Source organism: Phoca vitulina, unplaced genomic scaffold (assembly GCF_004348235.1).
Source record: "Phoca vitulina isolate PV1807 unplaced genomic scaffold, GSC_HSeal_1.0 scaffold1, whole genome shotgun sequence".
NCBI classification, from domain to species: domain Eukaryota; kingdom Metazoa; phylum Chordata; class Mammalia; order Carnivora; family Phocidae; genus Phoca; species Phoca vitulina.
The window spans coordinates 30,452,924-30,470,037 of NW_022589704.1; the positions used below are offsets into that span (position 1 = coordinate 30,452,924).

Sequence of the window (17,114 nt, forward strand, 5' to 3'; positions counted from 1 at the left end):
TCTGTGTGGGGAGCTCACACTGGCTGGGGAAGCCAGAGACACGCAGAGGGGCCTTGAACATGAGTTGCTGGACTTTATCTAATCAGACTAGAGCAGCATACCTACCACTCACTGCTTCTGAGGGAGAGAGAGACATGATGGGGGCAGGGCGTGGGGAAGACCTGTCTGCAATTTCAACCAGTAAGACTCAAGATTCAGAGAGGACAGTCGGAGGCTCCTGGTGCTTTGTGGCTGCCACTGAGAGTCAGGAGAGGGGGAGTTGAGAAAAAAGGCACAAGAAGGAAGACTACAGCAATAATGAAATTCCTGGTGTGTGCATGTGATTCTGTTGCATTTTAGTAGTATTTACACCAAAAACTTTAGTAGTATCTATACCAAGAAATCAAACTTGTATATATATATATATAATATATATATTTTAAAGATTTTATTTATTTATTTGACACACACAGAGAGAGAAAGCACAAGCAGGGGGAGTGGCAGAGGGAGAAGCAGGCCTCCCGCTGAGCAGGGAGCCCAACGCGGGGTTTGATTCCAGGACCCTGAGATCATGACCTGAGCCGAAGGCAGACGCTTAACTCACTGAGCCACCCAGGCGCCCCCAAACTTGTACATATTTTAGCTATTTCTCATATGAGAGACTTCCCTTCTTCTTGTGGCTTGTCAGGGGTCCTAGCTGTGCCCCTAGAATACGACAGACAGATACGTCCTCCAAGAGGAACCTGCTGGGCGTGGGAGATACAGCCACCTCCTGCCCCTCAGCCTCTTGTTTTTCTGCTTTGTCATTCTTTTTTGCATACGGGCCTCCTACACTATCACACAGTCCCTTCGTATTAAATCTCCGATCTGAATAAAATATGAGAGCATTTTACAGGTGGATTACAGGGTCAGCCACAGAGAGAGGGCCGTCTCTAATGAAAGTGAGGAGAAAACCGTCTTCCTGTTTGGAGAAGCCACACAGTAGGGCCTCTGCCTCCATGGCCCGTGTTCATTTAATGAGCCCCTGTCATCTGAAGATGGCAAGAGGAGGGGCACCTGCGGTGGTCTTCAGGTCTCTGCTCCGATGAATACAGTGTGCTGATGCGGGAGAGAGTGAGTCACGCCCCCTGTGGTAGGGAAGGCTCAGGGTCAGAGGCATGAGCATGTGGGGCAGTGTTCGGCTGCCTTGCCTATAAGAGGTTAGTAAATTGATCATATTCTGCGTGGAAGAGAAAAGGGGCCAAAGCTACTATTTCATAAAGGATCTGAGATTCAAATTAATATTTTTGAAATACTATTCCTACCTTAATCTCATAACGTAATACTAAAAATTGAGCTATTGGACATGCAAAAGAAGAAGAAGAAGAGGAGAAAGAAGAAATAGAACAAAATAGTGTTTCTTTCCTAAATTAAACAACTCTCTAAGAGTTCACATTTTGGGTTTTTTTGTTACGGTGGATTCACAATAATATGATCCATTAGGAGGCTCACATGTGGTTATAAACTAGTTTATGTAAGCGATATTTTTTTAACAAGCATTCAAGTCTTCCTTTAATTTAATTCAGTACATCATCAGTCATGTAATGTTACTCCCTAGGATTTAATTTCACATTTTGGGAGATGAATTAATTCTTTCAGGCCACTGGGTTGCAATTTAGCTGGCATATTACAGCTGGAGTATGCTATGTGAACCTCACTGATCTAAATAACCTAACTTTCCATGAAAAATTTATTGACAGAATAAGCTCAACTGTAAAACCCGTGTGTCAGAGGTAATTTTGGTAAAATGTAAAACTGACTGATTTTATTAGTTTGGTCCCTGGCAACAAACCACTCCTGCCTTCTCTATTCCATAAAGAGGGATGGATTCTCTCCAGTTTGATTTCATCCAGACCAGTATGAGAAGGCTCAGAAAAGAATCTCTCATTTTCCTCTCTGCCCCAAACTGGTGGGCTGTGGTAGCGGTCTCGTCTGGGACCAAGGCCCTAGGAGTTAAAGATTAATGCTGTTGAGGAATTACAGGCTCAGAGGAACCAGTTAATTCACATTAATGAGCAGTGATAAGGGAGGCTGAAACCCACTGCCCCACAGAATTGCTTCTTTTTCTTCTAATAATCATGTAGACACTAACCCACCCACTCCTTACCCCCTTCTGCTCTCCCATCACAGGCCTTGGCCATTCTACCAGCTTTGCATTTTTATCTAAACATCGCCTCTCCTTACATTACGTGTCATTCCTCACCCATCCGTTCCTTCTTCTCTGTCATATTTAGCTGTCTTTACTAGGAAACTAAGGTATATTATGCTATCTTTATTGAAAAACAGATTTCATGCTTTTAATTCTAAAATAAAAGTACCTTAATTTTTTTTTTTAAAGTCAATGAAATAAAATTGCTTTTTACTTGCAGGAACTCAGCTTTTTGTATATTTGTTTTGTTTCTTACTGTACAAGCCAAGGGGCCTCCATACAAGTGGCATTTAACACCCTATGCTGTCGTACCTAATGAATCCACTGAAGCCTTAACTAGTACAGCAGCCACTATATTGTAGTCAGGGTGTTCTAACTGAGATTACATTTCCTATTCAACAACAGGTGTGGCAGTATTTTTCCAAAAAAAAAAAAAGAAATATATATATATATATATATAAATTGGAGGCAGAGTCAATTACAGTAGTCTTAGTAAAGAATTAAATGTAAATTCTAATTTAAAATAATGACACAAACCAATAAATGGAAGGAAATTAAGAACTAAGTATACCACTATGACCTTAACTCACCCCCCCCCAAACCCCCGTGCTTACACACTGAAACCATATGGCGTTATGAAGTCAGACACTTGTCTGACACGCTCTATACTCAGTTGCATCTAAACACATGGGTTGAGTTAAGTGTGCTGTTTCAGCCTGTACTCATTACTTCTTAACTTTTATTGGCTTATGTCTCCACTTCCATATTATTTTTATGTTTTTTAATTAAATTTCCTTTCTATAATACTAATGGATAGCAAAAAAAATTATACCACTATTTCATCACGTTACTGAACAGCTGACCATGAACTTATAAAAGTTCATTTCTGAACCAGGCTTTTTTGTTTTAGCCATAATATTAATAATACTGAAAATTTACACATTCATACGTTGTGTGCTTTACAAGGAGTTTTCACATTTTTAATGTCATTTAATCCCTACAAACTTGATGTGAAGTAGGTATTCACAAGAGGCAAGTTTAGGGGACTTGCTCAACGTTATAAAAGAGAACACTGAGATTCAAATCCAATTGTTCTGAATCCAAGTCTAACATTTTTTCTATTCTTCAAGGCTTATGCTAGAAATCAGGACCAGGAAGGAGAAGGGAAGAAATCAATACATTTTAGTGTGTTTCTCTCATTTGATGTAAGAGAAGGTGCTTTCTGGTCTACAGGGTCAACTTGTTTTCCGAACTATTGAAAATGAAGTATGGCGACTGTCACATTGTACATTTCTTCATGTTTTGGAAATTGGGATGATCTTGTGTTCTATTCCGGCTTCATTAAACTAAAGGGCCTGGTAATTTAACCACTCTGGTATTTCACAAAGCTCTATCAGTACACTTCTGCCAAAAGCCATTAGAATTTCTCATGACAACTGGGTAAATACTCTTCCTGTCTATCAAAAACAACCTCAGCTTGTCCTGGGCCATAACCCATAACATTTATAAACACGCTTATTAACACATACAGGAAATGAAACAATAAGAGCCACTGGCTTTTCAGTTCATTTCTTTTTAGAGAACATTCATTCCAGCAAGAGCTTGGCATCAGATGTTATTTGTAAAAAAAAGGTGATGACTTTGCAATTACAGGTAGCAGATGGCTACCTGCTGAAAATGATGCCAACCAAAATATCATGACTAAATCTGCTCTTCCCGCTATGTAGCAGACTGAATTGAATAAATATTCTAAACCAGTAAATTAGTACTATACAACCTTTGGGAAATTTTTGCTCTAGAAAGAGCAATGGAGTAAGGGGGATTGGATCTGGATTTTGTGTGACCTTGAAAAAAAAAATCAATGGGCTTTTCTGGACTTTGATCTCTTAAGCTAAAATAAGGTATTCTGCCTGAAATTTTCAGTGATGCACTTAATATAAGAAAAATAAAGCTAGCAAATTAATTAAAATCATATCATGAGTGAGAAACTGATTTTAAGAAAAGCCCTTTTAAGGGGCACCTGGGTGGCTCAGTCGGTTAAGCGGCTGCCTTTGGCTCAGGTCATGATCCCAGGGTCCTGGGATCGAGCCCCACGTCGGGCTCCCTGCTCAGTGGAGAGTCTGCTTCTCCCTCTCCCTCTGTCTGCCTCTCTGCCTACTTGTGCTCTCTATCTATCTGTCAAATAAATAAATAAAATCTTAAAAAAAAAAAAGAAAAGCCCTTTTAAGATAGCTCTTATCAGTATCAATCTAGTGCTGAAGGCAGTCATCTTATTGAACAGTGACACAATATCTAATACTAGTTTTGTAAAGTTGTTATAATAGTACTAATATTAACTCTCAGGCACAAACTTTAATTTCCAACAGTAAAACAACTTTTATATCCAGTTAGGTGGACATGAATTTCAAGAAATGCTGACATCTAAATTACCATTTGTCACTGTGGATTTAGCAATAAAATGTCTTTAAAATTTTAAAAGGAGGTGGTATACTGTTTTTAATTGATTACCTTTTATTTTAGGAAAAAAAGCACAACGGTATTTTACTATTATAGTTAAAATAATGAAAACATATAGCTTCTGATAAAGCTACTTACAGTGCTAGAATATTTATTATCCTAAGTTTCATATACCTGAGCAGAGTCAGGAAATATCAGTTTGGATTACTATATTCACTTTTTGAAGTGTATTTTGGAACATTAAAAAATTCTGTTGTAATATTTGTCTAACAGTATGTTAAAATCCTTCTCAAGGATTCTGTTTACTACATGTCACTGACAAGAACACTTTAAGAAAATACTTCAGGGGCGCCTGGGTGGCTCAGTCAGTTAAGTATCCAATTCTTGATTTCGGCTCAGCTCGTGATCTCAGGGTCGTGAGATCGAGCCCCATGTCTGGCTCGCCACTCAATGGGGAATCTGTTTCCTCCTGCTCCTTCTCCTACTTTCCCTCCCCTGCTTGTTCTCTCTCTCTCTCAAATCTTTTTTTAAAAAATGACAATACTTCATAATTAATTATAAATGCAGAAATTGTGATTGATACTTTTGCTTTCCCACTAAATGACTTTGTTTCTAACACTTAAGGTGGCCAGCAGAAGTATATACTGAGGTGTCTGTCTGAATAACAGAGATACACATTTAATCCTCTCCTGAAATATGTTTGGGAAAATGAGCTGAAGTCAAGTTTTTCATTAGCATGAGCGTCTGATATAAAGAAAACATCTTACCTTCCACTCAGAGATGAAAAGAAGGGCACTACATGTATTCCCAAGGGGCCTCCTTCCCCAGAAATCTCCACTGTTCTTGTCATATCACTGGGGCAGAAAAAAGTAAGAGCACAGATAAGTCTCTGCTTAAAAAAAAAAAAACAAAAAAAACCCCTAGGATTATATCAACTACTATAAATTCAACAGCAGAGATGAAATCAAATGAGTGCATGATTTGCTGGTATGTTCACAAGATCCAGGAAATAAAATGTTTAAAAGACTGATTTCTTATTTTTTTTCCCTAGAAGGGAAACAAATGGAAATAACGACCCACAAAAATAACTTCCTACTTAACTTAATCTGCATAAATCAACATATTTAAAAGGATATATACAAAAATGAAATTTCTCCCCATTGAGACACACTTGACAATTACTGTGCAGATGATAAAATACATGGAACTAAGCTTAACTATGCTTAAGAATAAAGTAGGCTTCCCCCCGCTCAGAACAGGAAAATTGAAATAAAATACGTATTTATTAGAAAAAGCACAGAATTACATTTTACAACAGTGAAGCCCCAGTTGGTAATACATATGGGCATGTTCGGAGCATTATAAATCAGAACTCAGACTTGCCTTTCAATAAGCCATCGGTTGTATACAATGGAACAATTCTAAATTTTCACCTCCTCTTTTTTTTAGAGGTAGAAAAAGAAGTTGTAAAGCCTGGAGAAAATGTATTACAGAAAGAAATAGAAAGCCTGACCCGCCTAACCTACTCCAGATTAAGGAAAGGATGAGCTAGAAACATTAATGGATAGTGTGTATGACTGAAATATACAAGATATTGGGAAACTTTGAGTAATAAAGAGTGGAACTAACAAGTTTTTATAAAGATGAAAAATAATAACCATGAACAATTACTGGCTCCTTTAATCCCACAGAGAGAAAATAAAATTTCCAGAGGAAAAATGATAAAGTTGAAGCAAACATCCCTGTTATGGAAATTGTAAGCAGGTCTCTATTGTTTCCTATTTACATGAAAATGACCTGAAACTAGATGTCAAATTAAGAACTACAGCTGCTACAAATGCTTTTCTGTTCCAAATTGAAAACAGTGAAATTTTGGCTCCTTGCTAGAAAGTTGAGAACAGCATAAGAAAGCAAAATGCCTGATGAATTCACTCTGCATGTAGTACTCTCTGAATTATCAGCAATCTAAAATAAATACATCAAATATATTTTCATCAGTGGACTGGGCTTATTTTTAATGTGTTTTCATTGCAAACTTATTATCATTAAGAACTGTAAAAAAGAGCATGGCAGTTTCTAACATTTGTAAACTATGATGGAATTTCAAATCTGATAATAAATTTCAAATGAGTTTTGCTCAGATATTGCTGATATATTTAAAACTTGTTCAGTCAAGCAGGTTATATCAGAGGCCTGGGGTAAAAGTCAGAAATAAAACAGATCTTAGAGTGATAATATCACGGGATAAAATAGATTCTTCTTGACACTTTCTGTGTGAGAATACAGATATTATATGAATATATATACATGAAATACTATATATAGGTATGCATTATACATCCTGAATATAAACTGTCTGATGGGTGGAGAAAGTTTTATAGCTCTTAATGGACCACAAAGCAATAATTTTTATATAATAACAGATTTATAGTGCATTCGTAGCTATTTGAGAAAGACTAAACCCAGAGCATTACATTCTAGGGTTACGGTACAGTTTTAAAGACTTTTAAAAACAAAGATGAAAATCTTGTTTAATCATTAAAACTTTGTTATCTCTACCTTTACAATGTATTTTTATAGTTTTACACTTAGAGCATAACACAAATCTTTCCTAATAAATGCATTAAATATCCACATGCTGATAGATAGCACTCATATGTATTATACAGAGGATTTTGGAAGATAAGTGTTTAGTATAGAGTTCAAGATTTCAGCTTAAGAATTTTTAGGATGGTTTTATGGAATTTTTTTTTGGTCTATTTTGCAAATATTTCTTTACCCAACTCAAAACCTTTCCTGTAAAACATAATAAATTCTATGTATTATACAGATACATACTCTTTAGGAACTATCAATCTTTTATTTTTACACTCACTTAATAAAGTAAATCTTATAATTTGTTAAAGCAATCAATCTTGTTTCAAAACACTACGACCTTTCTTGGGGATGCAGTTTAAAGGTTCATTTATACTTTACAAGATTCTCTTTTTCAAGACCTCAGAATAAACTATGAATAAGTCAGTCAGAGAAAGGCAAGTATCATATGATCTCACTGATATGAGGAATTCTTAATATCAGGAAACAAACTGAGGGTTGCTGGAGTGGTGGGGGTGGGAGGGATGGGGTGGCTGGGTGATGGACATTGGGGAGGGTATGTGCTATGATGAGCGCTGTCAATTGTGTAAGACTGATGAATCACAGACCTGTACCTCTGAAACAAATAATACATTATATGGTAAAAAAAAAAAAAAAAAAAAAAGAAGAAGAAGAAGATAGTAGAAAGGGAAAAATGAAGGGGGGGAATCAGAGGGGGAGACGAACTATGAGAGACTATGGACTCTGAGAAACAAAGTGAGGGTTTTAGAGGATGGGTTAGCCCGGTGATGGGTATTAAGGAGGGCACATATTGAATGGAGCACTGGGTGTTATACGCGAACAATGAATCATGGAACACTACATCAAAAACTAATGCTGTAATGTATGGTGACTAACATAACATAATAAAATAAAATTTAAAAAAAGAATAAACTCTTATGCTATCTATATACATGGCAGTCACAATTCTTTGGCTAGAAAGACATGTGACAAATGCTAAATTACTATCATAAAAATATTATCCCAGAAAAAAAGCGTAAAAGATTTTTGATTTTGTAGATTGTAATATGTAGGCAGTTACAGAGAAATAAATCTATTTAATATAGACAAACATTACAAAATTTTTCTTTATAAAGATTTTATTTATTTATTTGACAGAGAGAGACACAGTGAGAGAGGGAACACAAGCAGGGGGAGTGGGAGAGGGAGAAGCAGACCTCCCGCGGAGCAGGGAGCCCAATGCGGGGCTCGATCCCAGGACCGTGGGATCATGACCTGAGCCGAAGGCAGACGCTTAACGACTGAGCCACCCAGGTGCCCCCAAATATTACAAGTTTTATACAGGCTATGTTTTACCATGTTCTTTATAAAATGTTATTCATTATTTCAAGACGGAAAGAAAAGCTTTTGAAAAAGGAAACCTCATAGACTGTATATTTTTACTTATTTTAAAAGGGGGGGGGTAGAACTTTTGCATTCCATATACCTGATGAAATTCTGTAGAAATCTCTGTATGTGTATATATATATATATATATATATATATATATATATATATATATATGAAAGATAAACACAAGTAGTGTTGGACACAATTATTTGAATACTTATAAAGTGAGATTTTACTAAGATGTGGAAATACACTATGAATGCCATTTGTTTAGTCCAAGTGCAGAGTAAGTTTCAGCGACCAGTGAGCAGGCTATGCACACATTAATTTATGTTTTGGAGGCAGATTGAGAATGGAAAATTTAGAGAAGCGGGTGGAGAGGATATTCTAGCAGTGGAAAGAAAAAGGGATCGGCAGCTACTTGTGAAAAACAGACAAAAAGTGAAATGTGGGGTAAAAGGAAAATACTTTAACTACACAAAGAAAAGCTGAAAGTGTTACTAAGATCAGAACAGCTGACTTTATACAACGGGAAAGCCAAAGCGGACAGTCACAGAACATTAGGTCCAACAGTACTACTCAAGCTAATGTCCTAAGATCCAACTGACAACACTGATTCAAATAATTCCTGGGACCAGCTGCTACCTATCTAAGATTTTAGGACAAAACTCGGGGTGAAGGTACAGAATAAAACGTTAAAAGTGAGCTTGTCATGAACACCTACTCTGCAGGAACTCCATGGCCAAGTGCTTCATTTGGCTCCATCCAGAAGAAACACATGAAGCCTGAGGGACAGAATATAAGAGCTGCAGACAGCTGCAGGTCCAATTCCTCACACGAGGCAAATGGACAGCATTTTTAATACTGAGATTATTAAACTCAGTCACAAGCTACTCATTTAGGGTAAGAGACAGAGGACTCAGGGCAGGTTGGTGGGGGACATCTCGTTTCAGAAGAAAATCATGATTAACTTATGAAATTAGAGAAACAGTGTATCTTAGCGGTGCCTTTGAGTCAGATATCTGAATAATCATTTAAATGAAGACCAAAAGTATTAGTTTCCTTATTTGGACAATGGGGAAATTAAGATAAATTCCTAATAGAACTGTTGGTTTAAAAACAATTAGAGGACATAACATGTACATCATACATACAATATCTGGTGTATACAAAAGGTTCAATAACTATCAGCTATTAGGATTATTAGAACTTTTTGAGGGAAAGAGTTTATGGATTAAAAGGAAATTATCTCAAACTTTCCATTTTTTTCTCAACTGATTTCCTCAGTGAGACTTTTAAAAATATCCTCAAATCCTGTAGGGTTGAGGAACATGTTTTCTTCATGATTAGACGGCTGCTGTAGAGAAGCTGATGGGTAATAAATGGAGAGAAGGTTTTGGCTGGGGGTCTTCAGGCACTAATGCACAGGTCTGTCATATGGAATAGTGTGAGAGATGGACTGACTAGAGACCTCCCAGAAGAGTTTATTGATGGCATGGAAGTATGCTTGATTGTGAGGTCTTGTTGATGCAAATATACTGAGTAAAAACCTAACAAAAAACTTGTTATTGATGGTGGTGGGATTCATTTAATATACCTGAATTCAATGTATATTAATTGAGTAGTTCCAATGAGGAAGTTCTACAAGGAAAACACAGAGGCCAATGTCTGAGGAGTTCTCAATCTAGAGGGGAAGTTAAGATGGGTAACAGAGAATAATACAAAGCAATGGGATGGTAGTAGTAATCGTAGTATAATTTCAATGATTATAAGCTATTATTTAGGAGGCAGTGTGTTAATGGCCTTCTAGCATTATACCATGTATTCTTTTTTTTTTTTTTTTTTTTTTTTTAAATATTTTATTTATTTGACAGAGAGAGAGGGAACACAAGCAGGGGGAGTGGGAGAGGGAGAAGCAGGCTTCCCGCCGAGCAGGGAGTCTGATGTGGGGCTCGATCCCAGGACCCTGGGATCATGACCTGAGCCGAAGGCAGACACTTAACGACTGAGCCACCCAGGCGCCCCTATACCATGTATTCTTACCAGAAGTATAAAGTAAACATATCAGACCCATTTTACGGATAAGTAAACTGATACTTAGGAAGGTGAAATAAATCGCCAAACCTCACACCATTTCTACAAGGTAAGGTCAGGACTCACATTGGAATTTATTGTATTCTAGAGCAGGAGTTTTAAGATACTTTCACAGGAGTTTCAAAGTAGAGGCACTTCCTGATGAGGCTCAGAAGAAATTAGTACAGGATCAGGAAGGAAAGCTGGGATCAGGAAAATCTTCCTGAAGGAGGATTTTAGATGGAAGTGAGAAGGGCAAATGGAGGGGTGCCTGGGTGGCTCAGTCATTAAGCGTCTGCCTTCGGCTCAGGTCATGGTACCAGAGTCCTGGGATCGAGCCTGGCATCAGGCTCCCTGCTCAGTGGGAAGCCTGCTTCTCCCTCTCCCACTCCCCCTGTTTGTGTTCCCTCTCTCTCTGTCTATCAAGTAAATAAATAAAATCTTAAAAAAAAAGAACAGCAAATGGATCTTCAATCAGAAAAAGTAGGAGAGGGGACAGAGGGGCAAGCAGATGAAAGAACACAGTCTGCACTGAGAGACACTGAACCAGGATGGTTTGTGGACACACAGACTGGCTGTGATATTAAAGAAAGAGGCTAGTGAGCAGGGAGAAAGGAAGGGAAAGACGGGGAGATACTGAGAAGAGAAGGTTGAACCATCAGCTTGAGATCAAATCTCAGAGTGATACGTCAAATTCCACGCTGAAGAAAAAAAGCACTTAGTTTTGTAGAAAATGGAGTCATTAAAGGTGTTGGCACTAAGGAGTGGGGTGATAAATGCCGTGGTTTAGAAATATTTATCTGGCAGTGATATGTGGGATTGATTAGAAAAGAGTAAGACAAGATAGAGATTGGTCCCTGAGACAGGAATTAGTAAATTATTGCAATAATTGGAGAGGTAATAGGGCTTTAGCAATAATTACAGGAATAAAGCATGAATACCTGGGGAAAGGTTTAAGGGATTTTTTTTTTTTTGACATGGACTCTCCCAATAGTTTGCCAAATGAATGGCTATCAGAGGCAAAAAAGAATAAAACTTGATGGCCATTTTAAGCATGGGAGAAGAGGTAAGTATGGAGAAGGCCAATTTGGAGATGTGTCAAGGAATAGGCTGAGGTCAGGAATGAAGTTGAACTTAGGGATGAGGTGAAGGTCTTTTGCCTGTATTGCTTGCTGTTGAAACAGAAGCTGTAGAGCACCTGGCTGGCTCAGACAGTTAAGCGTCCAAATCTTGATTTCAGCTTAAGTCATGATCTCAGGGTTGTGAGATCAAGCCCCGCATGGGGCTCCATGCTGGGAGTGGAGCCTGCTTAAGATTATCCCTCTCCCTCTACCCCTCTTTGCCCCCACCTTCAAGAAAGAAAGAAAGAAAGGGGGGGAGAGAGGAAGGGAGGGAGGGAGGGAGGAAGGAAGGAAGAAAGAAGAGAAGCTTAAAGTGTAGTTAAAAAAAAAAAAAACACCCAATAGAAACCTTTTGCTTCATCATCTTAAGATCAAGGTAAATTGAGTAGTGCTTCATAAGAGATACATATTGTAAGACTATTTGGAGAACATCCTCTTATGGTTATTTTTCTTTAAATAAAAATGTGTTAATACTGGGTAAGCAGCTAATAGGTATGCTTATGATTTATGGAGCAATGTGTTTTAACCATTCACTGAACAAATATGCTGCTAGTATATCTGTATGACATGTCAGGAATCCTTTGGAGGATTCATAGTCTTATATGGGAGAATGAGAGTTACAATAAACTGTGGTATGTGTACTAATCATAACTGCAGTAGCAACTAATATTTATCCAACCATTCATTTAGTATTGTGCTAAGTGCAACTGCCTGTGATAAATCTCATTTAATCTTCACAATAATCTGTGTGGTCATGATACCCATTTTCCATATTAAAAAAATTAAAGAGGTTAAATAATTAGTCTATGGTTACATAGGTAGTGTTCAAACCCAGGATTTAACAAAATTCAATTGGAATGAAAGAATGGTTTGTTGAACGCTGTGGTTTAAGAAATTTTTACCTAGCAGCGATACATGAGATCAGTTAGGATAAAGAGATTGATATTCAAGAGAAGAGACATTAGGTTACTATAATAGTTTGAGAAGTAATGAAGGCTTGAAAAATGACTATGGGGATTAAAATACAGGAATAGGTTCAAAACATTTTGAGATGGACTCTGCAAATAATGTGCTGAGCTTCTATGCCACCTACATCGAAGTGAGCCCAAAGTCATATTCTTGGGCCAAGCTCTGTGGGAGAGCATGCCTTCCCTGCCCCAGGAGAATGATGACCACGTAACTCAGCCCTAAGTGGCTTCCTAATTTCTCTTCATTTGTTTCTTCATGACCCCATGCCAGCTAGAACCCATTTGTTTTCCTGGAATTGTAATCGCCAAGCTTCCTGCTGCCGGCTGTGCATGCTATGCTCTTAAGATCCTTCTCATCCCCCCTGTACCCAAGAGCCTGCAAGTGCTGGGAGTCCGCACTTTCTCTACTTTCTGAACTTGGCCTCAACCTGATTTCAGCTAATTTCTCCAAACTGGTGCTCACTATATGAAGTTCCTTAGCATGAAATAAAATACCAAAGGATAAAGGAAGGTGTACACAACAGGTAACACTGGAGTCGAAGGATTTGGAGACAAGAGTAGTGGATGCAGACTGGGTCTCTACAAGTTACTTAATTGCTCTGAATTGCAATTTATTAGCCTATTAAATGTGATGATAAAACTCTTGCAAAAATTATACATGTACACACATATATTTTAATTAAAAATTTTTTAATTTCTATACTCCATTCCTCTCAATTCTTTGTATCTGGAGAAAGTTTAGTTCATTTGTTCATGTAGCCATAAATCAAACAATGGTTCACTCAATGACGTCTATCCACAGAACATTTAGCCAAGATGCCAGCAAACTTTTCAAAAAGCTAACACTGAAAAAAATGAAATTAAAGGCAAACAGAAGAAGAGTATTATGTTCATTATGCCTACCTCCAAAAATAATCTTATCAAACTTCTAAAAAGACAGTGCCCAGAAGGTTTTCTTGACCAAATTTTTAATATTGTGCATCTCATTCATCAGAGCAATAGAATCTAAATAGAGCACCTATGTCATGTGGCTATAAATTGTGTGAGGGAAGTCCACACAGTAAATCAATGTGGTAAAGGAGGATCACATATTTTTTTAAAAAGCTAATTCTATGCAAAATGTGTGGCAACTGTTAGTAATTGGACTGAATGAAAAGAATATGTTGAGTAAATAAATGAATGGATGACCATCAACCTTAGAAGCATCACCTCTGAGTGCTGAAGCCAACAATCTATTAAACATGGAATTACTTTTCTAGTGCAAAATTTGAAGCAACTTAGAAAAAATGATGGTAAGAGTGGTGGTGGTGGTGGTGGTATCATCATCATCACCATCACCATCACCATCATCTCGATGAGGACAATACAGTGGTAGCCAATGGCAGCAACCATCCCCATAACTTACTCTGGCCCAGGCACTGTTCGAAGTGCTTTACATACATGAATTCATTTAATCTTCATACCAACCCTCTGAAGAAGGGTTTAATACTATTTCTGTTGTACAGACCAGAAACTAAGGCAAAGAGAGTTGAATAACTTACCTAAGCTCATAGAACTAGCAAGCAGCCAAACTAGGAATGGAACCTGTGTAGTAGCTAAGGCAGAACTGGAAATTAGTGCAGAACAAAGTAAGTATTATGGAAAATGAGAGCAAATGACTTCATATAATGAGTTACTTACATTAAAACCATGAAAAATCCTAGGTGGTAGACTGGATTCATTTTATACACATTGAGTAAAATATTGCAAGATGGTTAAAACAGAATGCAGAGAAATATTCAAAGAGCTAATGTCAAAGTAGAACAGTCAACCACAATGAACTCTGAAAATTCACTTTAAACTGTTGTTCAAAGAGAAAAAAAGCAATTAAGAAATCCAGGTTGCAGAAGAGTTGAAAGACTTGGAGGCTCATTTATATATGTTGTCAGGAAGTTCTTCTATCATAAAAGAAAATAAAAGAGTGACTAATTAATTTTAGAACTGGGACAGGTTTCACTCCATTCTTCTACCTATCCTGACCTTCCCTATAAAATAAAAACAACTACAAACTATTAAAGAAACATTATCCTGTAATAACTAAAAATAGTCTTATTCACATAAAGAGAATACCTCAATGCATCCTTGGTTTTTGGCGACGTCAGTGGTTCTGGCTGCACACCATTCATAACTTCTCCATCTTCTAAGTTCTGTGTGGAATCCTGTAGTCAAACAAACCCATAAGCATGTGGATGCTATGCATATCGAACTAAGAATTTGAATAAAATGTCTCAACGTGAAACAGCAAGTGGTTTTACTCTCGATATATATAGTATGCTCCAATTTCTTTGAAGACTGGAAACAGGTGTTAATCTTTTCAGTGCTTTCAATGTTCTCTTCTCTCCTGTTTGGCTTCTGAAATACTCAAATGGGCCATTTACACAAGGCAATATGTTAAGAGCTTTGGAATACATCATTTAGCTTCCTGCTACTCAACCATAAGCTTTTGGGACTGAGTGTTTTAAATCAGCAAGGAAAGGGGGTACCAAAGGGAAGGTGCCACTGACAGGTGGTGATGTATTAACTTTAATGTACTGTACTTGCTTGCACCCCCTGGTGACACTAAAAACATAAAGAAAGCAAAATCCATGAAAAAAAAAAAGTTGCCTGGCAAGGTCACTCCTGTCAAAAGTGTAACAGGACTAGGGCGGGAAAAGAAATCTGGAGGTCTTACTCTGTCATAAGACTTTCATTCTGAGAATGATCTTCAGCAGAGGGAAACTAAAATTAACCATTTAATTTCTAAAATGGTAAGCACTCTTCCACTACAGAGAGCTAAGAGGGCCAGAGGAGGCAAGCACTCCAAGACAGTGGCCACGTTGAGTTGGATGTTACATAGAATGGGTTCTATAAAGCAAGCTTGATTTAGAATCTCATTTGTAAGGCATCAGATTTCTGGTAGGCTTTGGAACTGCACTTGAACAGAGGGATTCTGCAGATATACTACTCTTCAGAAGCAAAGTCATAAACCATGTTACTTGTGGACTCAGGTTTCATCAAGTCAACAAACCACATGGAAAAAGACCCATTGTCAAGCACCACACCTGTAAACAGAGCATCCATGGACCTAAAAGCATTATTTCAACAACAAAAAAAGACAATATATCAGTTAAGAGGTGGGGCATAAAGGAATTAGGTTAATATCTTGAAGAAAACAAGGCACTGGACTCACAATTCAAGCAGTTTGTCAGTGTGAAATGATTTTAAAAATGTATTTCACTTTTAGACGGAGTAGCAACATTTCACATAGGGGTTCTGGCTTTTGTGAGGGACTTGGTCTACACTTGATTTCTTTTTCTAAAAATTTGTTTTCACCCTTCCAGAGGGGATAAAGAAAGGGAAGAAGATCTAAAAGGTCAAAGAATATGTTTTAGTTTAAGGCACCAAATCTTAAAAGATGAATGTCTTTGAAAGCTTTTAAACATCCCTACTATTATGAAGGACTTGATCTATGCTTACAGAGAAAAGAGACAGGGCTGGGCAGCTTACAAAAATACTTAGGTAGGTAATTTAACAAAATACTTGAACTCATGACTAGTGCCCATGTCAGAACATTTGCACGTTCTTCCCTGTCTCTCTTACACAAGAGGGAGTTCTAGGAAGGGTAAGGGCATGTCTAGTCCTCTATTAAGTACCCAACACACAGAGCTCATTGAGGGGATGTTAATGAATGCACGAGCAGAATGGCATTGTATTAGCTTCCTAATGCTGTGTAATAAATTACCCCCAAATTACATGGATTAAAAAAGCCTATTGTCTCTCAGAGTTTCTGTGAGTCAAATATTTACAAGTGGCTTACACGGGCGAGTTCTGGGGTAGAATCTCTCATGAGGTGGCAACATATCAAGATGTCAACAGGGCAGCAACTTCAATCAGAGGCATGACTGGGGCTTTAAGACCCACTATTTTATTTTTCTTATAAAAATTTTATTATGATATAATTCACATAACATTAAATTTACCCTAATTTTAAAAAGTACAATTCAGTCTATTTTAGTTGATCTACAGAATTTTGCAATCATCAGCACTATCTAATTTTAGAACAATTTCAAAATCTCAAAAAGAGACCCCCACACCCATTAGCCATCACTCCTATTCTGCCTGCCCACCCCCACACCCCTGCTGGCAATCATTAATTTACTTTTTGTCTCTAAGAATTTACCTATCATGAACATTTTATACAAACGGAAGCACAAGATATGTGGCTGTTATCACTGAGTACGAGGTTCTCAAGGCTCATTCTTGTTGTAGGCTCATTCATGTTGTAGTATATATCAGTAGTTCATGCATTTTAGGGCTAAATAATAT

At 37.5% G+C, this 17,114-nt stretch overlaps 1 protein-coding gene across 1 annotated transcript in view; it reads right to left on the reverse strand.

Moving 5' to 3' along the window:
• Nucleotides 1–17,114, reverse strand: part of PARD3B (par-3 family cell polarity regulator beta) — a 999,887-nt gene that overhangs the window by 453,519 nt on the left and 529,254 nt on the right. Inside the window, exons 5-6 of the mRNA XM_032403913.1 lie at nt 14,880–14,968; nt 5,392–5,478 (exon numbers count right to left, since the gene is read on the reverse strand). Coding sequence (XP_032259804.1) covers nt 5,392–5,478; nt 14,880–14,968 — 176 coding nt within the window. The remainder of the gene's footprint in view (nt 1–5,391; nt 5,479–14,879; nt 14,969–17,114) is intronic.